Genomic DNA, 25,577 nt, shown 5'->3' with positions numbered 1-25,577 from the left:
ATATTATATTTATTGCACGCGGTGAACAGCGTAAAAAAACCGTAAAAAACGTTACCAGAGTTTCTGTTTTTTAGTCAGTCACTTTGCCCTACAAATATTAGAATAAAAAGTGATCAAAAAGTCGCACGTATCCAAAAATGGTACCTATAAAAACTATAGCTCGTCCCGCAAAAAACAAGCCCTCATACACCTCCGTCGACAAAAAAATTAAAACGTTATGGTTCTCACAACTTAGCGACAGAAAAAATACATTCTTTTTACAAAAGTAATTTTATTGTGAAAAAAGTTGTAAAACATAAAAAAGTGCTATAAATTAGGTATCGCCGGAATCGTACGGACCCGCAGAATAAAGTCAACATGTCATTTATAACGCATGGTGAACGCTGTATAAAAAAAACGAAAAAAGCTGTGCCAGAATTGCATTTTTTTGTTTACCTGGCATCCCAAAAAATAGGATAAAAAGTGATCAAAAAGTCACATGTACCCCAAAATGGTACCAATAATAACTACAGCTCTTCCCGCAACAAACCAGCCCTCATACCGCTACGTCTATGAAAAATAAAATTAGTTATGGCTCCAATAAGTCAGGAAATAAAAAAATATGCAGTTGTGCAGGCCCGAGGGGAACATTTCTTCAGTTTGAAGAGGCGATAAAATTAGGGAACCAGGAAAGGGAGGGCCCAAACATATCCGCTGGAAGCGACGGTGCCCGTATTATACCAGGACAACACTTCCCAGCAAAATTCCTCAAACTACAAAGGTGCAGAGTGTGGACCAAAAGGGGGATAAGAAATTACACCATTTATCAGTGCGACACCGGCCTGTGCAGAAAGGATTGCTTCACAGCGTAACACACATCTATGGATTATTTTATTTTTTTCATACCACCTGACTATGCCCCTTATATACTCCGCCCCGCTTACATGTACCCCCACATTATAAAACACCAGCAATACTCAAACAAATTTAGTACCAAGCAAAATCCGCTCTCCAAAAGCCAAATGGTGCTCCCTCGGCTCTGAACCCTACAGCGTGCCCAAACAGCAGTTTCCTTCAACATATATGGCATCGTCATACCCGGGAGAACCCTTTTAACAATTTTTGGGGTGTGTCTCCAGTGTCATAAGCTTGGCATGACATATTTGCCACTGAATGGCATATCTAGGGAAAAATATAAATTTTTAATTTGCACCATCCACAGCGCATTCATTTATGGAAAAGACCTGTGGGGTGAAAATGCTCACTACACCTCTTAATAAATGCCGTGAGGGGTGCAGTTTCCATAATGGGGTCACTTCTCAGGGGTTTCTTTTTATTATTTCACATCTGAGCCTCTGCAGTTGTGAACCAATACTTTGTAAATCGCCAAATTAGGCCTCCACTCCGCATGGTACTCTTCACTCCTGAGCCCTGTCATATGTCCAGGCAAAAGATTAGGGCCACATGTAGGGTGTTTCTAAAACCGGGAAACACCGCATAATAATTAGAGGGCTGTCTTGTTATGGTGGCAGAAGCCGGGCACCACATATTGGCATATCTATGGAAGAAAATCCCATTTTCACTCTGCAACATCGAGTGAACACTAATTTCTACAAAACACCTGCCGGGTTAAAATGCTTACTACACCCCTTGGTAAATGCATTGAGGGGTGTCGTTTCCAAAATGGGGTCACTTCTGGGGGGTTTCCACTGTTTTGGGCCCACAGGCGCCCAGAAACCAATCCAGTAACATCTGCACTCCAAATGGCGGTCCTTTCCTTCTGAGCCCTGCCGTTTGCCCAAACAGCAGTTTATGACTACATATGGAGTATTGCCGTACTCGGGAGAAATTGCTTTACAAATTTTGGGTTCTTTTTTTCCTTTATTTGAGAAAATGAAAAAATTTGCGCTAAAGCTACGTCTTATTGAAGAAAAAGGACTGTTTTTATTTTCACTGCCTAATTCTAATAAATTCTATGAAACATCTGTGGGGTCAAAATGCTTACTACACCCCTAGATGAATTCCTCAAGAGGTGTAGTTTCCTAAATGGAGTCCCTTTTTGGGCGTTTTCATTGTTTTGTCCCCTCAGGGGCTTTGCAAATGTGACATGGCCTCCGCAAACCATTCCTGCTAAATGTGATCTCAAAAAGCCAAATAGTGCTCTTTCCCTTCTAAGCCCTGCCGTGTGTCCAAACAGCCGTTTATTACCACATGTGGGGTATTGTTTTACTCGGGAGAAATTGCTTTACATATTTTGTGGTGCTTTTTCTCCTTTAGTCCTTGTGGAAATGAGAAAAAATTAGCTAAACCTACATTTTCTTTGAAAAAATTTAGATTATCATTTTCACAGCCTACTTCCAATAATTTATGCAAAAAACCTGTGGGGTCAAAACGCTCACTATACCCCTAGATAATTTCCTCAATGGGTGTAGTTTGCGAAATGGGGTCACTTGTGGGGGGTTTCCACTGTTTTGTCCCCTCAGGGGCTTTGTAAATGTGACATGGCCTCCGCAAACCATTCCTGCTAAATTTGAGCTCCAAAAGCCAAACGGCGCTCTTTCCCTTCTAAGCTCTGCCGTGTGTCCAAATATCCATTTATTACCACATGTGGGGTAGCGTTTTACTCGGGAGAAATTGCTTTACAAATTTTGCGGTGCTTTTTCTCCTTTAGTCCTTGTGGAAATGAGAAAAAAAATCGCTAAACCTACATTTTCTTTGAAGAAATGTTGATTTTAATTTTCATGTCCTACTTCCAATAATTTCTGTAAAAAACCTGTGCGGTCAAAATGCTCACTACACCCCTAGATAATTTCCTTGAGGTGTCTAGTTTCCCAGATGGGGTCACTTTTGGGGGATTTTCACTGTTTTGGCACCGCAAGAGCCCTTCAAACCTGACATGGTGCCTAAAATATATTCTAACAAAAATAAGGCCCCAAAATCCACTAGGTGCTCCTTTGCTTCTGAGGCCGGTGCTTCAGTCCAGTAGCACGCTACGGCCACATGTGGGATATTTCCTAAAACTGCAGAAACTGGGCAACAAATATTGAGTTGCATTTCTCTGGTAAAACCTTCTGTGTTATAAAAAAAATTGTATTCAAAATTTATTTCTGCAAAAAAATATGAAATTTGTAAATTTCACCTCTACTTTGCTTTAATTCCATGAAATGTGTAAAGGGTTAAGACATTTTCTAAATGCTGTTTTGAATACTTTGAGGGGTGAAGTTTTTAAAATGGGGTGACTTTTTGGGGGTTTCTAATATATAAGGCCCTCAAAACCACTTCACAACTGAACTGGCCCCTGTAAAAATGGCCTTTTGAAATTTTCTTGAAAATGTGAGAAATTGCTGCTAAAGTTCTAAGCCTTGTGAGGTCATAGAAAAATAAAAGGATGTTCAAAAAACGATGCCAATCTAAAGTAGACATATGGGGGATGTTAATTAGCAACAATTTTGTGTGTTATAACTGCCTGTCTTACAAGCAGATACATTTAAATTGAGAAAAATGCTAATTTTTGCAATTTTTCACTATATTTTCGTGTTTTTCACAATTAAATACTGAATGTATCGACCAAATTTTACCACTATCTTAAAGTGCAATGTGTCACGAGAAAACAATCTCAGAATCGCCCGGATAGGTGAAAGCATTTCGACGTTATTACCGCATAAAGTGACACATGTCAGATTTGAAAAATGAGGCTCTGTCAGGAAGGTCAAAAGTGGCTAAAGAGGGAAGGGGTTAAAGAGTCTGATATTGACTTCCAGGTTAGTCCGCTATGGGTGGTAATAGAGAGACCGTTTTCTTCTTCTTCTTCAATAGGAGAGCTATATTGCATACGTTTTCCCTGGGAGAATTGCCCTTAAGACTTCTTGCCAGCTAATTTTTCCCCGAGGAGGATCAGTACTTTCCAAGTGTTTTGTTCTATCCTGTATGTAATTTTTCAACTACTTTTCTGTTCTTGTGATTTTCAGGTTTAAATTTGAAGTCCAGTCAAATAGTAATAATAATCTGCTGATATGTAATAAATATATGTGAGAAGATCACATTAGCCTGTGTTTTTGGAACCACCTCTGATTCCCAGATTAAAGAGGCTCTGTCACCAGATTCTCAAACCCCTATCATAAAGTTCTTAAACTCCTTTTGCTATTACTCAAAGATGAAAGTTATGGGAATCTAACAAGAGTCTAAGCAGAATGCCATTCAAAGAGATTTGAACTTTTAGATAGGGAGGTGAAGAACGAAGCAGTTAACCCCATGAGAATTAATATGGCTGTCAATAGTAGCAGTCTGACAGCTATTTTATATCACAAAAACTGAAGGCAGGAGAAGTCTAGGCTAGAAGACCAGTGACACTTCGCATATTGTCATTACCCAGAACACTAATGAGCGCTTCTAGCAACTCTATAATTGTCTGCCTTACATTACACAAGAACAATGAACTACAGTAATAAATCCTGGAGCGGGGTCAGCAGACACCACACTGCAACGGCCGGGTCCGGAGATAACTCCTCTAAAGTAATGTTAAAAAAATAACCATTATAATATTTCGAATTGCCGCATCTGTCAAGGTCGAAAGTTTTCTAATATAATGTTTAACTTGCTCTGTGAACACTGTAAAAAACGCCAGAATTTCTTTTTTTTGGCTGCCATAGCTCCAAAAAAAATGGATTTTTGTTTTTTAAAAAAAAAGTTGCATTTGCCCCAAATTGGTAATCAAAAAACAAACCCTCTCACTGCCCAATCCTCAATAAATAAAATAAAATAAAAGTTATGGCTCTCAGAATATAGAGCAAACTTATTTTTTTTTTAACAGTGGTAAAACCTTTTGTAAAAGTGGTAACCTTAGGCCCTGTTCACACAGTTTTTTTTGGCGCGGAAACCTCTTCGCAAAACTCGTAAAAAAACATTCGAAAATGCCTCCTATTGATTTCAATAAGAGGCGGACGAGTTTCTTTACCGTGAGCGGAAAAAACGCGTTGCGGTAAAAAGAAGCGACATGACCTATCTGGAGGCGATTTCCGCCTCCAAAACCCCATTTCAATCAGTCAGAAACGGGAAAAAAAACGCCTCGACAAGTGTTTTGACAAGATTTTGTCAAACCACTGTGCAAAAAACGTCTGGAGCAGTTTTTGCAAGAGGAATTTTCCTCCTGCAAAAAAACTCAGTGTGAACACAGCCTTAAACTATCTGAATCTGGTATCGTTGTAATCGTATCAACCCTCAGAATAAAGTTAATGTAGTTTTTTCTACACGGTGAATGCTGTAAAAAGTAAATCTAAAAAACAGTGGAGGAATTGCTTTTTTACATTTTTATTTTCATTCCTTTTATATGTTACATTGAATGGTGCCTTCAAAAACTACAACTCTGCCCACAACGCAAGCCCTACGTTGATATATACATTTAAAAAAAAAAAGAATGGCTTTTGGAAGGCTGGGAGGAAAAATGGCTGCAGCGCCAAGGGGTTAATGACTATACCATATCCTATTATTTCTATTAGAAGCTTACAAGTGCTACCATTCAAAGTGTAACGTGCTGTAACTACGGTAAACATGTCCTTTTGGTTCCACTGCAAACCCTAATTGTCCCAACTGAACCCTGTTTGGGGCTCCTAATGTTGGTGTGCTTATGCCTCATAGCCTAATTTGCATCCATGGTGCCTTCATTGTAAAGGTAGCATGGATTCAATGGTATTGTACATGGAACAATATTTAACATGTGCAAGCTTTCACAGCCTTAGACAATGGTCTGGTGTGCTATTACTACAGCGTTTCTTTTAGGCCTTATTCACACGAACGCGTTAAACGTCCGTACAACGGCCGTCACACAGACCTATATAATTTAATGCGGCCATTCACACGGCCGTTGTTTCAAAGGACCGTGTGAAAAAAATAGGGCATGTCATATCTTTTTCATCTATGGGGGATGCGTGATATCACATCGCGCAGCGCAGAGCACGGATGCGCCTCGGACGTGAAAAACTGCAGTTTTTCACAACAGAGATGCGCAACGCCGGTGTGAATCTAGCCTTAATCGCAACTATCCCTCCTCTCAAGGCCTTCTACTTCCTTGTAATATGCAGGCATAGTGACCGCTAAACCAGTCGCTTTGTTCAATATAGCAGCCCAGATATGTGCTTCCTGGACCCTTGTGAGTATGACTTGACTTCGATGGGATGCTGATACTTTGCATTTTATATTAGGGATAGTGATTATCTTCATGGTGCATTATTGGCAGTTTATCAGATTGTCTTATGGTATAATAGCTTTTTATAAACTTCCTATGAAGGTCTCGGCACTTCTAATACAAAGTGTTTTTGCCTTATCGCAGAGGAAGAGCTCAAGAAGCTACGGGAAGAGACAAACATTGAAACGTTAAAACAGGACCTGGAAAAGGAAAGACAAAAAAGGGTGGAACTGGAACAGAAAATGACGGAATTGGTCAAAGCGAGGTAATGTAAACTCGCATTTTAAAGACCCAGCAATATCACTTCTAAGCTTTGTTAATTGGCTGTTAAGGTTCTCCTCCAGAATTCATTTTTAGAAAAATCTGATTAATAATGCAGGCTGAGATGACAAGCTGTGTTTCCTCTTCTGTGCCATCATACAGTACCAGTCCAGCTGAATGGCAAAGTTTGCACTTCTTTGCTGTGGATGCTCAACATTGCAGTCTTTTTTATTTTATTTTTTAATTTATTTTTTATGTTGTCGACCAGTGTTTCCCCAGCAACTAGTTTCTCTCAAATTGCTTTGACTTCAATTGCTGCTGAAAAAGAATCAAGGAGACTTGGCAGTTCTCAGAACCCAATTTTTTACATATAGTAAAGGGGTTTTTCAGCCAGTGAAAATTGACCTATCCTAAGGAAAAGCCATCAATAGCTGATGGGTCGAGGTCTGACTCCTGGTACCTCCGCAAATCAGCTCTTTTGAAGGGGCCGCTGGGCTCGTACGAGCGCTGCTTCCCCTTCATTTCTTCTTGCTCACTGTGAATCTTCGACACACATTTAGCGGCGATTCACCGATATTGCAGCCTTTTCTCCAATTGAAGTGATTAGGCCATCAATTTTTATTGGCTGGAAAACCCTTTTAACCCCTTCCCGCCCAATCACGTACAGTTACGTGATTAAAACTGGTATCTTACCGCCTTTTCACGTAACTCTACGTGATGGAGATGAAGCTGGCTCAGGAGCCGAGCCAGCGACATCACCGCCGGGTGACAGCTGTATGGCAGCTGTAAGGCTGGCGACTGCTACTATGGCAACAGGAGCCCTAACAATGGACTCCTGTCTGCCATTACGTAAGCTGATTAGGCCCCGCCCAGAGGCGGAGCCTGATCGGCTTGCTGTCAGTGAACAACTGACAGTTCCAATACATTGCACTACATAGGTAGTGCAATGTATTAGAACATCAGACAAACAGTTGGACCTTCAAGTCCCCTACTGGGACTAAAAAAAAAAGTGTAAAAAAAGTAAAAATAAAAGTTGTAAAACATACAATAAGTTTCAAGTAATAAAATAAAACACAATCACCCTTTTTCCCTTATCAAGTCATTTATTATTGAAAAAAATAATAAAGCCATACATATTTGGTATCGCTGCGACCGTAACGACCTAAACTATAAAAATATGATGTTCTTTATCCAGCGCAGTGAACGCCGTAAAAAAAAAACCTCAAAAACACTGCCATAATTACTGTTTTTTTGGTCACTGTCTTCCAAAAATTGAAATAAAAAGTGATCAAAAAGTCGCATGTATCCAAAAATGGTACCTATAAAATCTATACCTCGTCTCGCAAAAAAACAAACCCTCACACAGCTCCATCGAAGAAAAAGATTGAAAAGTTATGGCTCTCACAACATGGCGACAGAAAAAATACATTCTCTTTCCAAAAGTAATTTTAAAGTAAAGTTCTATAAATTTGGTATTGCCGAAATCGTACTGACCCGCAGAATAAAGGTAACATGTAGTTTATAACGCATGGTGAACGCTGTATATTAAAAAAAATAACTAAAAAAACTATGGCAGAATTGCTGTTTTTTTGTCACCTTACCTCCCAAAAAAAGGATAACAAGTGATCAAAAAGTTGCATGTACCCCAATATGGTACCAATAAAATCTACAGCTCGTCCCGTAAAAAAAGAGCCCTCATACCACTACGTCTATGAAACAATAAAATAAGTTAAGGCTCCAATAATTCAGGAAAGAAAAATATCCAGTTGTGCCGGCCCGAGGGGAACATTTCTTCTGTTTCAAAAGGCGATATATCAAGGCATAAAATTAGGGAACCAGGAAGAGGAGGGCCAAAACATATCTGCTGGAAGCGAGGGCGCCCGTATTATACCAGGACAATGCAGTGTCCTGGCAAAATTCCCCAAACTGCAAAGGTGCGGAGTATGGACCAAAAGGATAAAGAAGGACATTTATCAGTACGACACCGACCTGTGCAGAAAGGATCGATCACAGCGTAACACACATCTATGGATCATTTTATTATTTTTTTTTACCCCATTATTATACCACATGACTATGCCCCTGATGTACTCGGCCGAGCTCACATATGCCCCACATTCTAAACAGAAACACCAGTAAGACTCCAAACAAAACTATTACCAAGCAAATTCCACGCTCCAAAAGCCAAATAGCGCTCCCACCCATCTGAACCCTACAGTGTGCCCAAACAGCAGTTTACGTCCACATATATGGCATTACCATACCCGGGAGAACCCTTTTAACAATTTTTGAGGTGTGTGTTCCCAGTGGCATAAGCTGGGCACGACATATTTGACAATGAATTGGCATATCTAGGGAAAAATTTTAATTTGTACCTTCGGCAGCGCAATCATTTATGGAAAAGACACGTGGGGTGAAAATGCTCACTACACCCCTTAATAAATGCCTTGAGGGGTGCAGTTTCCAAAATGGGGTCACTTCTCAGGGGTTTCTTTTATTTCACATCAAAGCCTCTGCAATTGTGAACCAATACTTTATATGTCGCCAAATTAGGCCTCAATTTTGCATGGTACTCTTTCACTCCTGAGCCCTGTCGAATGTCCAGGCAAAAAATTAGGGCCACATGTAGGGTGTTTCTAAAACCGGGAAACACCGCATAATAATTGAGAGCTGTCTTGTTATGGTGGCACAAGCTGGGCACCACATATTGGCATATCTATGGAAAAAATCCAATTTTCACTCTGCATTATCGAGTGCACACTAATTTCTGCAAAACACCTGTGGGGTTAACATGCTCACTACACCCCTAGGTGAATACCTTGAGGGTGTTGTTTCCAAAATGGGGTCACTTCTGGGGGGGATCCATTGTTTTGTTTCCACAGGGACTTTGCAAATGCAACATAGCGACCAGAAACCAAATGCAGCAAAATCTGTACTCCAAAAGCAAATTGCGCTCTTTCCCTTCTGAGCCCTGCCGTGTGCCCAAACAGAAGTTTATGACCACATATGCGGTATTGCCGTACTCCAGAGAAGTTGCTTTACAAATGTTGGGGTTCTTTTTTTCCTTTATTTGTTGAGAAAATTAAAAATTTGGAGCTAAAGCTACGTCTTATTGAAGAAAAAGGATTTTTTTTATTTTCACTGCCCAATTCTAATAAAATCAAGGAAACACCTGTGGGGTAAAAATGCTCACTACACCCCTAGATGGATTCCTCAAGCGGTGTAGTTTTCTCAATGGAGTCACTTTTTTGGCGTTTTCACTGTTTTGGTCCCTTAGGGGCTTTGCAAATGCGACATGGCCTCCGCAAAGCATTCCTGCTAAATTTGAGCTCCAAAAGCCAAATAGCGCTCTTTCCATTCTAAGCCCTGCCGTGGGTCCAAACAGCCATTTATTACCACATGTGGGGTATTGTTTTACTCGGGAGAAATTTCTTTACAAATTTTGCGGTGCTTTTTCTCCTTTAGTCCTTATGGAAATTAGAAAAAATTAGCTAAACTTACATTTTCTTTGAAAGAATGTAGATTTTAATTTTCACTGCCTGCTTCTAATAATTTCTGCAAAAAACCTGCGGGGTCAAAATGCTCACTATACCTCTAGATAATTTCCTCAAGGGGTGTAGTTTCCCAAATGGGGTCACTTTTGGTGGATTTCCACTGCTTTGGTACCGAAAGATCCCTGCAAACCTGACATGGTGCCTAAAATATTTTCTAATAAAAAGAAGGCCCAAAATCCACTATGTGCTCCTTTGCTTCTGAGGCCCGTGCTTCAGTCCATTACCACACTAGGGCCACATGTGGGATGTTTCTAAAAACTGCAAAATCTGGGCAATAAATATTGAGTTGCATTTCTCTGGTAAAAACTTCTGTGTTACAGAAAAAATAGATTAAAAATGAATTTCTGCAAAAACAAAATGAAATTTGAAAATTTCACCTCTACGTTGATTTAATTCCTGTGAAACGTTAAAAGGGTTAAGAAACTTTCTAAATGCTGTTTTGAATACTTTGAGGGGTGAAGATTTTAAAATGGGGTGACTTTTTGGCGGTTTCTAATATATAGGGCCCTAAAAGCCGCTTCACAACTGAACTGGCCCCTGTAAAAATAGCCTTTTGAAATTTTCTTGGAAATGTGAGAAATTGCTTCTAAAGTTCTAAGCCTTGTGACGTCATAGAAAAATAAAAGGACGTTCAAAAAACGATGCCAATCTAAAGTAGACATATGGGTGATGGTAATTAGCAACAATTTTGTGTGGTATAACTGCCTGTCTTACAAGCAGATACATTTACATTTAGTTTTTCACTGATAAATATTGAATTTATCGACCCATATTTTTCCACTATCATAAAGTCCAATGTCTCACGAGAAAACAATCTCAGAATCGCTTTGATAGGTAAAAGCATTCCGGAGTTATTATCACATAAAGTGAAATATGTCAGATTTGAAAAAATGGGTCTGGTCCTGAAGGCCAAAATGAGCTTGGTCCTGAAGGGGTTAACCAAATATTCTGTAAAAAAAAAAAAAAAGAATAGGTAGGGACCATCTTTAACTCTTTCTAGGTTGTCGTGGTTATTGCATATTTTTTATTGTGCACTTACAATATTTTGCTTTGTCATGCTACAGTACTTGAAGGGCCGCTACATTCAGGGAATAGATTTACAATACAGTACATGAGTACATAAGCTGTGATGATCTCTAAACTTCACAAGGTTACTGTACGTCTCACACAAAATATAGTTTTGCTAGTTCAGTGGTGTAGGTAGTATAGAAAGTGTTTTACCACAGAGTGCCATGCTTGTGAATATTGGTGTCTTATTACGTATATGCTGGATAATGTCGCTGGGAAAACACGTTTACTGTTCCTTTGTGCATTTCAGCAGCTGCCAGTCTTTTTGTATAACCGAGGCATCGGATAGAACAGCCAAGCGTTACTCACATGCCTAATTCATATCTTGAATATGTGCTTAGTGGTACGATTTGGCAATTATTATGCTGATTCTGCAGTGGATATTGGTTTCTTACTGGTCAGTAATTTAGTCATGCTGCGCCCAATAAAGATTTTTTTTTTAACCTCTTCCCGCTTTGGCCACTTTTGACCTTCCTTACAGAGCCCCATTTTTCAAATCTGACATTTCATGTTAACTTCGGAATGCTTTTACCTATCCAAGCGATTCTGAGAATGTTTTCTCATGACACATTGGACTTAAAGTTACTGGAAAAAATTGGTCAATACATTCAGTATTTAATTGTGGAAAAACACAAAAATTTCGCAAACAATTACAAAAATGTGAATTTTTCCGAATTTAAACGTATCCGCTTGTAAGACTAGCAGTTATACCACACAAAATTGTTGCTATTTAACATCCCCATATGACTACTTAGATTGACATCGTTATTTGAACATCCTTTTATTTTTTTTAGGACACAAGGCTTAGGCCTCATTCACACGGCAGGGTTTCCCGGCCGGGTGCCGGCCGTTCATAAATCGGCCGGCACCCGGCTGCATTAGGAATAATAGACCCCTAGTGGGGCTATTCACACAACCGATTTTTTTGACGGCCGGGAAAACCGGCCGTCAAAAAATAGGACATGCTCTATCTTCGCCTGGGTGCCCGGCTCCTATAGAAGTCTATGGGGCCGGGTATTACACGGCCATCACCGGGATGTGTCCCGAGTGATGGCCGGGTTTTCCGGCGCTTGCGCTCTATCTCCTCCTCCTCACAGCGCAGAGTGCATGTGAGGAGGAGGAGTTGATGCCATTCGGATGAATGGCATCGCTGTACACTGTGTGGCAGGGCCGGGGTGTACAGCAGGTGGAAGGGAGCGCTGCGCTGGCTCCCTTCCTCTGCTTGTTTTAAAAGCACCCTGGCCCGGCGACACCTTCGATGGCGCCGCTAGCAGCTGCTGCGGCTGCTACTACTGTAGCGACGCCACTATAGCAGAGCAGGGAGGTATCTCCCCGCTCTATGTGCTAGCCGCACTTTAGCACCTTGAAGGAGCGGAATCCCCGTGTTTTCGGGGATTCCGCTCCTGGACAGAGCGCTTGATGTCTCTGTCCATATCTGGGCAGTGACATCAGGGGAAACTCCTGAAGCGGAATCCCCGAACACATGGGGATTCCCCTTCAGGAGTTGCCGTTGATGTCACTGTCCGGATCTGCCCGGCCCGGCACAGATGCAAAACTTAATGCAAACCGGCCGGGCAAAATGGCCGATTTTACCGGCCGACACTCGGGCTCGGGAACGACCCGGTCGTGTGAATCCCGCCTTAGAACTTTAGCAGCAATTTCTCACGTTTTCAAGAACATTTCAAAAGGCTATTTTTACAGGGATTAGTTCAGTTCTGAAGTGGCTTTGAGGGCCTTATATATTTGAAACCCCCAATAAGTCACCCTATTTTAAAAACTTCACCCTTCAAAGTATTGAAAGCAGCATTTAGAAAGTTTCTTAACCCTTTAAACGTTTCACAGGAATTAAAGCATAATTGCAAATAGCCCCCCCTATCGCAATTTTAATGTTCACTGGCGGCCTAGCAATCTACCTTACCTCAGTGTGGCCTGATGTTTAAACGGCAGTCTGCAGCTGCCGACTGAGTTAGTCACACTGCACTGTAGCGATACGCTATATATACACATCCGATTCCCAATGATGTGCTCGCCGTCTCTGTATAAATTGTAACTTCTCGTCTGTTGTACGTCCTTTATTTAAGTTATACTAATAAAAGTTATATTTTAATTGTTATATACCATGACTAGTGGTTGGGAAATTGGCATCATTGTGCTTAGGCATATCAGTTGTTGTGATCTATTTGGAAAATGACACCCCTCAAGAAAATTATCTAGGTGTATAGTGAGCATTTTGACCCCACAGGTTTATTGCAGAAATTATTGGAAGTAGGCCGTGAAAATTAAAATGTAAAATTTTTCAAAGAAAATGTAGGTTTAGCTAATTTGTTTTCTCATTTCCACAAGGAGTAAAGGAGAAAAAGCACCACATTTGTAAAGCAATTTCTCCAAAGTAAAACAATACCCCACATGTGGGCATAAACGGGTGTTTGGACACACAGCAGGGCTTAGAAGGGAAAGTGTGCCATTTGGCTTTTGGAGCTCAAATTTAGCAGGATTGGTTTGCGGAGGCCAGGTCGCATTTGCAAAGCCCCTGAGCGTACAAAACAGTGACTCCATTTAGGAATCTACACCCCTTAAGGAATTCATCTAGGGGTATAGTGAGCATTTTGACCCCACAGTTGCTTCATAGATTTCATTAGAATTGGGCAGTGAAAAAAATAAAAAATCTTTTTCTTTCATTTTCTCAACAAATAAAGGGAAAAAAACCACAACATTTGTAAAGCAATTTTTCCCGAGTACGGGAATACTCCATTTATGGTCATAAACTGCTGTTTGGGCACACAGTAGGGCTCAGAAGGGAAAGGAGTGCCATTTGGCTTTTGGAGTTCAGATTTTGCTGGATTGGTTTCTGGTCCCTATGTCGCATTTGCAAAGCTCCTGCGGGACAAAAACAGGAGGCCTAATTTGCGACTTACCAAGTATTGGTTCACAATTGCAGAGGCTCTGATGTGAAATACTAAAAGGAACCCCAGAGAAGTGACCCCATTTTGGAAACTATATCCCTCAAGGCATTTATTAAAGGGTGTAGTGAGCATTTTCACCCCACAGGTCTTTCCATAAATGATTGCGCTGCGGATGGTGCAAAGTAAAAATTTAAATTTTTCCATAGATGTGCCATTTCAGTTGCAAATATGTTGTGCCACTAGTGACACACACCCCAAAAATTGTTAAAGGGGTTCTCCCGGGTATGGCGATGCCATATATATGGAAGAAAACAGCTGTTTGGGCACACTGTAAGGCTCCGGAGGGAGCGTGGCGCCTGGATTTTGCTTGGTAGTTTTGTCTGGGGTATTACTGGTATTATAGTTTATAATGTGGGGGTGCATGTAAGCTGGGCAGAGTACATCAGGTGCATAGTCAGGTGGTAAAATAATGGAGTAAAAAAACAATAAAATAATCCATAGATGTGTGTTTACGCTGTTAAGCAATCCTTTATGCCCAGGCCAGTGTCACACTGATAAATGGTGTCCTTTCTGATCACCCTTTTGGTCCACACTCCGCACCTTTGCAGTTTGGGGAATTTTTCTTGGAAGTGTTGTCCTGGTATAATACGGGCGCACCCGCTTCCAGCAGATGTGTTTTTGGCCCTCCACTTCCTGGTTCCCTGATTTTAGGGCCTTGATAAATCGCAGCTTGAAACAGAAGAAATGTTCTCCTCGGGCTGCACATCTGGATATTTTTCTTTCATGACTTATTGGAGCCTTAACTAATTTTATTTTTTCGTAGACTTATTGGTGTGAGGGCTGTTTTTTGCGGGACGAGCTGTAGTTATTATTGGTACCGTTTTGGGGTACATGGGACTATTCTGGCATAGTTTTTTTTATTTTTTGTTATTCAGCATTCACCATGCATTATAAATTCACATGTTAACTGTATTCTGCGGGCCAGGAGGATTCCGGCGATACCAAACTTCTTGCACAATAAAATCACTTTTGTAAAAATAAAAAATAAATTCTGTTGCCAAGTTGTACGTTTTTAATTTTTTTTTTTTTTAGTGAACGGAGCTTTATAAGGGCTTGTTTTCTGCGAGACGAGCTGTAGTTTTTATATCACTTTTATTCCAATTTTTGTAGGGCAAAATGACCAGAAAACATAAATTCTGGCATTGTTTTTTACAGTGTTTTTTATTAAGTTTTTTTATGTATGCCATTCATATTTTTATAGTTCAGGCCGTTATGGACGCGGTGATATCAAATATGTATGGTTTATTTATTTTTTCAATAATAAAGGACTTGATAAGGGAAAAAGGGCAATTGTGTTTTATTTTATTTTTTACAACTTGTTTTTTTCACTCCTTTTTTTCACTTTTCTTTAGTCCCACTAAGGGACTTAAAGGTCCAACTGTCAGATTATTTTGTTTAACACATTGCACTACCAGTGTAGTGCAATGTATTAGATCTCAGTCATTCACTGACAGCAAGCCGATTAGGCTTCGCCTCCGGACGGGGCCTAATCGGCTTCCGTTTTGGCAGAGCAGGAGGCCTTTGTTAGGCCTCGTGTTGTCATAGCAGTAGTCTGCAACCCTGCTATTGCATGGCAGGGCTGCTGATCTGCTACCAACCTCTAAGATGCAGCAATCGCTTTTAAACGCTGCATCTAAGGGGTTAATGACAGGTATCAGAACTAGCTCCAGTTCCTGCCATTACAGGTAGATTTCAGCTGTAACATACAGCTGGCATCCACCGCTGATGACGCCGGCTCAGCTCTTGAGCCTGCGCCATCTTGGCGGCTATATGCCGCCTCCAGGCAGGGCCTGAATGGCTTTCCATACTAGGCATACCGTCAGGCTAGTGTTAGGCTTCCGGTTGCCTTTACCGCCACCGGCACCCCGGCAATTTCATTGCTGGGGTGCCGATGAGCTGCAAACTCAAATGCAGCAATCACTTTTGACCGCTGCATTTAAGGGGTTAATGGTGGGGATCAGAGCAAACTTCAATCCCCGCCATTTCTCCAGGGTGTCAGCTGTAACATACAGCCGACTCTCGGGGATGGTGGCACCGACTTGGCTTCTAAGCCGGTGTCCACCATTTGTCGTATGGATACAGCAAAATGTGGGAAGCACTGGCTTTCCATGACGTATCCATATGACAAATGTTTGGAAGGGGTTAATAGTCATCCAGGAATGATCACATAATATGGAATGGAGGAGGGTAGAAAGATCTACAAAGGAAGTACAAATAATGCTTCATTTCCTCACTATAGAGTCTTGTGAAAGCATTCGCCACACTTTTGGTGTTTTTCCTGAATTAACCTTGAATTTAAATGTGCTAAATATTTCTTACTGTATTCACCCCCTGAATGTCAATCCTTTATGGTGCCATCTCTTGCTACAATTGAGCATACAAGTCTCTTGGGGTACGTCTCTATTACCTTGGCACATCTAGATATTGGGATTTTATTTACCATACTTCTAGGCAAAACTGCTCCTACTCCTTTAATTGCACACAGAAGGACCTTCACTAATTATGTGATTTCTGAAGAGATTTGTTTTGACCAGAACTTATTTAGGGGTTTCATAGCAAAGGGGAGGGGGATACATGCACTTACACATTTTTAGTTATTTAACTTTTTAAACAAGGATTATTATTTTTTTATTCCACTGTAACAATTTGGACTATTTTTTGGTCAGGCCCAGTACATAAAATCAAATTCATGTTGTAATGCAACCAAACAGGAAAAACTCTAAAGGGTGAATTTGCAAGGCACTGTATGTCACGTTTAGGGGCTATAGGTGAACAAGACAACAAATAAGACCGTTATCGTAGTCAATGTAATCTCTCAAACACACCGTAACCTCCCCCTGTTTGGTATCCGCTTTAAAAATAGATCTGTTTGCTAATAACTTGGCTTGACTGCTCTGTTTTCCAAAGGAGCAGACCTGATGTCAGTCTTACAGATTACCTGCTTTGACTGCATTGAATTGAATGCTGTACACATTGCACTTCCATAATAATTTTTTTTTTCTCGTGATATTCTGATGTATAGTGAGATTTCCCTTGTGCCTCTTTTTGTTTAGCTCAAACGTAATTTCTAAACCTACACACAAAATTGTTTTTGTTTAATAAAATTAAAATGACAATAAAAATAAAATATTCGTTCACAATATTCGGTAATCTTCCTAGTTGTTTTGCAATTGTCCCCTTTTAAAGGGGTTGTCTCAAGATTAAATGTTATCTCCTGACCACAGGATAGGTGATAACATAATGATCGGTCGGAGTCAAAGCACTGGGGCCCCATCGATCACGAGAACGGGAGTTCTGTTCCTACGAATGACCTGAACGTTAGGTAGCGCATGCTCACTGCCGCTCCTTTCACGGTCTATGGGACTACCAGAGCCAAGTACATCGCTCGGCTATCTCAGGCAGTGCCATAGGGAATTAATTTAGCATCAGGGCCCAAGTCGCTTCATTCGGAGGAACAGGACGCCCATTCCCGTGATCAGTGGGGTCCCAGCGGTCAGACACCCACAGATCAGAATATTGTCACCTCTCCTGTGGTTAGAACTTTTTTTTTAATCCTGAGACAACTCCTTTAAAGAAGCATTCCAGAATATTTTATTATTTTTTTTGGCCTATATAGTGCAGCATAGGCAATTAGAGAATAAGGTAGAGGCTCCAGTGTATACCTGTTTTTTCTTAATGTGCCATTTATGGGTTGTCTGCCACTTTTGGTTTTGTCTTTCCCTCGGATATGGTTCCCCAAATGCAGCCTACATTTCCCACCTTGCCTGAGGCTTCGCATAGTCCATGCAGGGTGTAGTCTCATCACACTGCACTTTCTCTGCTCTGAGTCCTATCGAAGTGCAGCAAGTGATAGATCAGTTACATTGCAGTTATGAGACAGAAGTTCTGAGTCTGTGTATTCCTACGTGATGCAGCTCAGCCTGTCTCCTGCTTGTGTCCTTACACAGTAGACAGTGAGAAGCAAGATCTCATAGAAATTCACTGGACTCTCTGCACTCAGCATTCACAGACAGTGTGCGTCAAGGGAGTTTATAACTCTGCAGCTAATCATTATATGGACTTGCCTATTATATCACTACACTCCTACTCCCTTAGCACAAAAATAGTCTCTTGAGTACCTATCTTTTCAGTACCTCTATATATTCATGGAGGGACAGAGAAACCAGGTGGGTGGAGCTGCTTGGGGAGGGAAGGGGTATCCAGCTGCCAGGAGGGACTTCATTGGTGATGTAATCCTGTAGTTCGCAGGAAGTCAGCATCATGAGAGCATGGCCTATTTTGGTGGTCAGACTGAGATACATGATACAGCTGCGCATAATGAAAAGGTTCAAAAAGTATAGATGTACCTGAGGTAGGAAGAAGCAAATGACACTGCTAGAATATTGCTGGGGAGTTAGCATGATCTGCGCAGTGCTTCTTAAAGAGGCTCTGTCACCAGATTTTGCAACCCCTATCTCCTATTGCAGCAGATAGGCGCTGCAATGTAGATTACAGTAACGTTTTTATTTAAAAAAAACGAGCATTTTTGGCCAAGTTATGACCATTTTCGTATTTATGCAAATGAGGCTTGCAAAAGTACAAGTGGGCGTGTTGAAAAGTAAAAGTACAAGTGGGCGTGTATTATGTGCGTACATCGGGGCGTGTTTACTTCTTTTACTAGCTGGGCTTTCTGACGAGAAGTATCATCCACTTCCCTTCAGAACGCCCAGCTTCTGCCAGATCACGCTGTGACGTCACTCACAGGTCCTGCATCGTGTCGGCACCAGAGGCTACAGTTGATTCTGCAGCAGCATCAGCATTTGCAGGTAAGTAGCTACATCGACTTACCTGCAAACGCCGATGCTGCTGCAGAATCATCTGTAGCCTCTGGTGTCGATGTGTCCTCGCTCGTCTGACACGATGCAGGACCTGTGAGTGACGACACAGCGTGATCTCTCGAGAACACGCTGTGTCTGCACTGCCAGAAGCTGGGCGTTCTGAAGAGAAGTGGATGACACTTCTATACACAACGCCCAGCTAGTAATAGTAGTAAACACGCCCCGATGTACGCACATAATACACGCCCACTTGTACTTTTACTTTTCAACACGCCCACTTGTACTTTTGCAAGCCTCATTTGCATAAATACGAAAATAGTCATAACTTGGCCAAAAATGCTCGTTTTTTAAAAATAAAAACGTTACTGTAATCTACATTGCAGCGCCTATCTGCTGCAATAGGAGATAGGGGTTGCAAAATCTGGTGACAGAGCCTCTTTAAAATAGGTAATCCAGTTTTAGGAAATTCCAGCTTATTCATTATATAATCAAAAATAATATTTTTGTATTAAAGGGGTTTTCCAGGGAAACTTAATTTTTGACCCAATATTCTATGTTAATATTGAATAAAGTTCCTAATCTACAGTCTGTATTAAATCTGAACACATTTCTTCCTGTTCACCCTACCTCTGCCCTGCCAGAAGTTCTGCTTTTCATGTGTGTTGTGTTTTTTTTTCTCTCTCGATTTTAATCGACACAGGCTCGTGACGAGAGTTAGTATGCACACGGTCCTTTGTCGATACCTCACGTAACGACACAGGGCTGTTCTTTACTAATTATTCCACCCCCTCTATGTTTATTGGCCCTCCCCACTAGTTCTCCCATCCCCTTTAGTTTATCCCGCCGACCTACTTCATCTGAGGTGCGGTCACAGAATCACGTGACCGCACCCCAGATAACTGTAATCCCTATCATCCCTGTATATATGTAATCCCCATCATTGTAGATGTCATCGGGGCAGGCACCTTGCTGGCACTAAAATGAAAATGAACAGAAGCAAAGAATGAACGAAGTGGACATTGGGGAGGCGGTGGAGAAATAGGATGCATCAAACCTGGGACTTCTGACAGTGGTTTGAGGCATCCTATTTGTCCAGTCTCCTCAATGCCCACCCCGTTTAATTCTTTGCTTACGCTTCAATGCCCGACCCATCCCCTCTCCTAAACTCCTCCTCTGACAATAAATAACGGTCCGCAAACATTTGGGCTATAGATAAGAGATAATTATAGATGCACCTTTTATGGTAATAATCAGTCTCGTTCGTTCCTCTTCTTATGCCTGCCCACCACTGAAAACCGTCCCACCCTGAATGCTGTCAATCAAAAGTAAGGAGGTGGGTTAACTCGGAAATGCTTGAGGAATGAAGATATGACTTTTATTCTCATTAGCATTTGGCACAGGAACACTAAAAAAACGGAATACTATAGGTACAGAGCCTACCGTACTTAAATCATTTTTATGTAACCCATAATTATCTTCTATCACCCACTACCACCAGGTAGTGCTGGTTTAATAGGTGAAATGCTGGTGACCGGTTCCCTTTAAATACAGTTATCAGAGCTCTCTATTATAATGCATCTATGTGATGGTTACATGTCTTTTTTTAGACCGTACGAACCAAGTTCCACCAAGGGATGGGAAAAAGCTGATATTTTGTCATTCTAGGAAATTATCGGAGCGTTTTTAAAAGCTATCTACTATCCCTGCTGTGACCAGCTTCTAATATAGGCTATTCCATAGATTCACGGTAAAGAAGACTTGTCACCTCTGGAGATTGAACCTTTTTTTTTTTCTCCTGACGGAGGGAGTGCCCCCTTGTTTTTCGACCATGAATCTTTTTTATCTTCAAAATGTATTTCCAGAAGGTTCCCATTCAATTATTACAAGCCTAGACCTTGAAATGCATGATTAAATTATTCGAAAATTACGTTGGAAGCTTTGATAACCTTTTATTATACAATGAATAAGCTTAATTTGCTGGAATCCGAATCCCATTTTGATTTATTGTCTCAAATGGTTTTTATTTGTAACAATTGATCATAATGGCACAAAAAGCCATTCTAGGTGAAGGCCTGTATTTTTCTCATTGTGTAATAAAATGTACAAGTTCACAATTTTGTATGAAAAGAATAAATGCTTTGTGCAGTTTGTTTTTGCTGATGTGACTGATGCAATGTAATTACGCTGGGGTAATGTAAGGCCCTGTTTTTTGCAGGCAGAAAAAAAAAATTGCCTCAGAACGCCTTCAGGAATTGAGGCGGAGTTTGAACTGCCTGCGGGTTGTTTTTTTTTTGTTTTTTTTTTCCTGCCTTTTTTTTTCACGCAGTCATTGTTTTTAATGCAAGAACCGCTGGCAGAAAACTCGGCGAAAAACTTTTAGAAACGGGCGCCGCAGGTTTTTTTTTTTCTGGAAATCACAGCAAGAGTTTTAGAATATCAGCATAAATTATGACCGAAATCAAAATCCTGATTGAACATGTAACCTCGATTTAAGATTAGTAAACTATTTTTAGGCCACGCCCCTATTTGCATGCCACACTATTTAATTAATATAGATCTCCTGAGCCTGCTGTATACTACTGTATATAATATACCCACTGCCCTGCACACAGTATAATGTCCCTATAGCTGCTCCTACACAGTATAATAACCGCCATACTGCCCCAGTAGTGCTCAATAAAAATAATAAATACATGCTCATCTACCCCCGTTCCGACAACGAGTGGAGGAGATCCCTCTGCTCCTCCGGTCTTTGTGGGTTTGCGCGTATTTTCAGGTTCCGTTGCACTTCTGGTATATACTGGTGTTTCAGGCATCCTATTGGTCCACGGTGTCCTCAATACCCACTCCATTTACTTCTTGTTTAGCCTCAATACCCGGATAAGCGGACAGTGCCCGCCCTAATGGTATATACACGGATGTTGGGGGTTATACACAGATATGATGGCTGACTGGTGTATACAAGGATGATGGTTATATACAGGAATAATGGGGGTTATATACACAGGGATGGTGGCGGGCTGGTTTACGCAGGGATGATGGGGGGGGATCCCTGTATATAACCTCCATCATCCCTCATGGCTCAGCTTTACGTGCGCGAGGCAGTGACATAATCGCGCCTGTCTGCGGTGAGCCGTGAGCGGCCAGCGTTATACAGTGAATAGTAGAGCAGGAAAACCGCTTTCCCCTTGCTCTACTATAGGATTAAACTTCTTCTGCATCAGGAGGATGCAGATACAGTTGAAACAGAAAAAAACACTAAATGCGCAAGATGACCTCTGTTATCTGCGCTGAATTTTGTTTTAGTTTTTTTTTTATATGATTTATTGCCTAGCCCTAGCTATGGGTATGATTGCATTATGCTACTGACACTCCAGCGTATAACACATATCCATGGCAGATCGACTTCCGACTTTTGAGCTTTTCCTGCATTCGAACGTAACTGTTAATTTTAGTAAATGGACGAACAGTTACGTCTGGTGAATGACTCGGGCACTGGAGCTTTGCCTGTGCCATCTGCAGCGGGTGCCGGCTGTAATATACAGCTGATCCAGAAGCAACGGCCGGGATCGATTACCGCCGATCCAGGCAGTTAAACTCCTTAAATCCGCGATTAATAGCAGAAAACAAGCCCTCGTACAGCTACATCGACTGACATTTTTTTTAATCTATTTTGAAATGTAGTGAATACAAAATGTTTCTTTTTTCCATGAAATGTGCTATTGTGCAAAGTGGTAAAACATGAAATAAAAAACTATACATATCTGGTTTTACCGTAATCTTATCGACCGATAGTATAATGGTAACATTCTATTTATCCTTCATGCTAAATGGCGCAACATTTAAAACGCAAAAAAACAATGGTGGAATTGCTGTTTATTTTCCTTTCCCCCTGTAAGAGGTAATAAAATGTATTGCAGGTTTACCCTAAAACCCGCAACAAATATCAAATGTTGCGATTTTTGTGTCAAACGGTGCGATTACTATACTTACCCTCCTGGCGTTGTCATAGCAATGGCTCCTTATTTCTTTTCCATGCAGCCCGGCCTCCTGGGATGATGTTTCATCACATGTGACTGCTGCAGCCAATCATTTAATGCAACGGTCACATGGGCTGCAGAAGACTGCAAAGAAAGCATAGAAATGTGTCGCTATGGCAATACCCGGCGGAGGTAAGTATTGATTTTTATTTGTTTCATACCCTCTTTTCTGCAACGGAGAGTCTGGCTGAAAAATATGTACCACCATTTTGTGGGGTTTTTTTCGCCCGGATTTCCTTGTGGGTGCTAGGGATACGCTGTTTCCTTTTTTGCAGCGTATCCAACCTGTGGGAACATACCCGTACGAAGCAGAATTTGTTGCAGAAATTTCTCAGTTTGAAAATCTGTTCAATTCATCTGAATGTGGTCCATTCTGTGGCAGGTACATGGGTTTCTGCAAGATCCATTCAGTTGTATGGGACGGATTTTCAGCCGAGTGTGACTGCACCCTTGAAAGCTAAAAATGCTGAGTGAACATCCTCTAATTGTGGTAATTCCATAGTTTATGCAAAGGGTTGTATGGCAGTATCATTGAGGAAAATTGTTTTATATCTAATCCTTTGCATGTCTCAGGAGGGCAGCTAAGTTATGGTTCCCTTATTTGCAGCACACACAATTCAGTGGTAGTGTCCAATGTTAGGATATAGGAAAGATTAGGTGACTAGAAAGATGTATCCACCTCCGTTTGATACTTGGTCGCAATAGCTGTTAGGCTTTATTCACACGACCGGGTGTCAAATTGGCCGTGATAAACAACAGTTATTCACCGCCGATTTGCAGCTGTGCGGGACCTGTTTTCACGGATCCCTCATAGACTTGAGGTATCATAGAAAACTGGCAAAAATAGGACATGTCCTATTAAAAACAAACAAAAAAAAACAAAAACGGCCGGGTGAATAGCCCCATAGACATGCATTGATTAGCCGTGTGGCCGTTGAAAAAATAAAAATCGGGCATTATTCTAGTAAACGGCAAACTGTGCTATATTATGGAAGTTTGATTATTTATGTCGGTTTTTTTTCGAAAATTATTAATAAAATCAGGTTACATTTCTTCCAGATGTTTTTTGCTTTTCTTGTTAAATTCACTAATTGGAAGAGCACTTCTGACTGACAAAGCTCTCCTCATAAAGCGCCACCCACACGTCCTTTTCTGAATGACGGCAGAAGTGTCCTTTGGCACCTGCAAATGCTTAAAGGGAACCTGTCACCAGCATTTCACCCATTAAACCGACTATACCTGGTGGTAGTGGGTGAGAAATCATTTCTATATAACCTATAATTGTCTTCTTAGTCGGCTCTGTAGTTTTAGTATTCAGTGTTTTAGTGTTCCCACACCGTATGCTAATGGGCATAAGTCATATCTTCCCTTGAAAAGAGTCATATCTTCATTTGAAAAGAATCATATCTTCATTCTTCAAGTCTTTCCGAGTTTACGCCGCCTCCTTACTTTTGATTGACAGCTCGTCGCCTTCCCCAGCACACACAATCCTGCGCTTGTGCATGGATGTCCTCTTCTGGGGTGTTTTTTTTCTATCTTGCCACTGACTGCACCATATACTTTTATTCATTGTAGTATATTCTCTTTACTATTTAATCGCTTCCATTTCCTCTGCTTTTATTTTTGTTTATCTTTGTAATCTGTTGTATTTTGAATACAAAAAACTTTTTTTTTTTTTTAAAAACTACAAAAAACATTGTGAAGCAGATATTTATGTTCAGATAATAGCAATAGGTTTTAGACACTTTAGGCTATGTTCACACTGAGTTTTTTTGCAGGCAGAAAAAAAGACCAGCGCTGATTTGAAGTGGTTTTGCACCACAGGTGTTTTTTTGATGCAGTTTTTTTACCTGGGTCTTCAACAGGCAAAGAGAAAAACCGCGCGCGTTTTTGACTTATAAAACGTGTCAAACGCGTCGGCCGTTCGTGGCATTTTTTTCCGTCTCATTGATTTCATTGCCGTTTTTTCCACCTCAAGATAGGGCATGTCGTTTCTTTTTCTCCACCTCCCATTGAAAACAATAGGAGGCAATTTCGGCCGTGTTTTGCTGCGTTTTCCTGTGTCAAAAGTGTAAGAAAACTCTGTGAACAGGGCCTAAAGCGTATACCCATAAGGCCAGGGTGGTTGTGTAAGGAATGGTTGGAGGATTTGGGAATAGGTATTCTTTTTCTTTAATAACTCTTAATGCTTCTAATGCAGCCTCGGCTGAACCTTGATGGGAACAGATGCTGCCTGGTATTTAATTTTGTACGACTCATCGAGCCTTTATCCCATTACAGATGTAGCCCTGAGCACTGTATTGTATAAAAGATGTCTCTGCCTTACATTTTGTCTTTTTCCTACATTTTGTGCTCACTGTTCTATGGTACAGAGCATATATTGTTCTATTCTGAGAATGTTATCTTCAATATCCAAATTATCCCCTTATCAATTATGGAAATCTGATAAACTTATTTACATGTATTGCTACTTATAGACTCTGTATTATATTAGCAGCTAGCATAGGCCCCTGTTCTGGTGGAAGATGCTTAGCTGGGCTGTCTGAGATTATAACATTCAGTTTTTATTTTCCCCAGAAGTGCCACTACTGTCCACAGGCTGTGTCTGGTATTGCAGGTCAGACCCATTCACAATCCCCATATTACTTTTTTCGTTGTACCATTTTTATTTATTTTTTTTGTATTTTATGTGTCTCTTTCTACTCCAGTAGGTT

At 40.9% G+C, this 25,577-nt stretch overlaps 1 protein-coding gene across 1 annotated transcript in view; it reads left to right on the top strand.

Moving 5' to 3' along the window:
* The window catches only part of GRAMD4 (GRAM domain containing 4), a 176,583-nt gene that overhangs the window by 70,215 nt on the left and 80,791 nt on the right, over positions 1-25,577 (top strand). Inside the window, 1 exon segment of the mRNA XM_075857227.1 lies at positions 6,305-6,425. Within this exon segment, the coding sequence (XP_075713342.1) occupies positions 6,305-6,425 (121 nt within the window).

The sequence above is a fragment of the Rhinoderma darwinii genome, chromosome 3, assembly GCF_050947455.1.
Source record: "Rhinoderma darwinii isolate aRhiDar2 chromosome 3, aRhiDar2.hap1, whole genome shotgun sequence".
Classification (NCBI taxonomy): Eukaryota; Metazoa; Chordata; class Amphibia; order Anura; family Rhinodermatidae; genus Rhinoderma; species Rhinoderma darwinii.
Note: the sequence above shows the minus strand (reverse complement) of the source record. Positions and strands in the feature narration are given on the sequence as shown.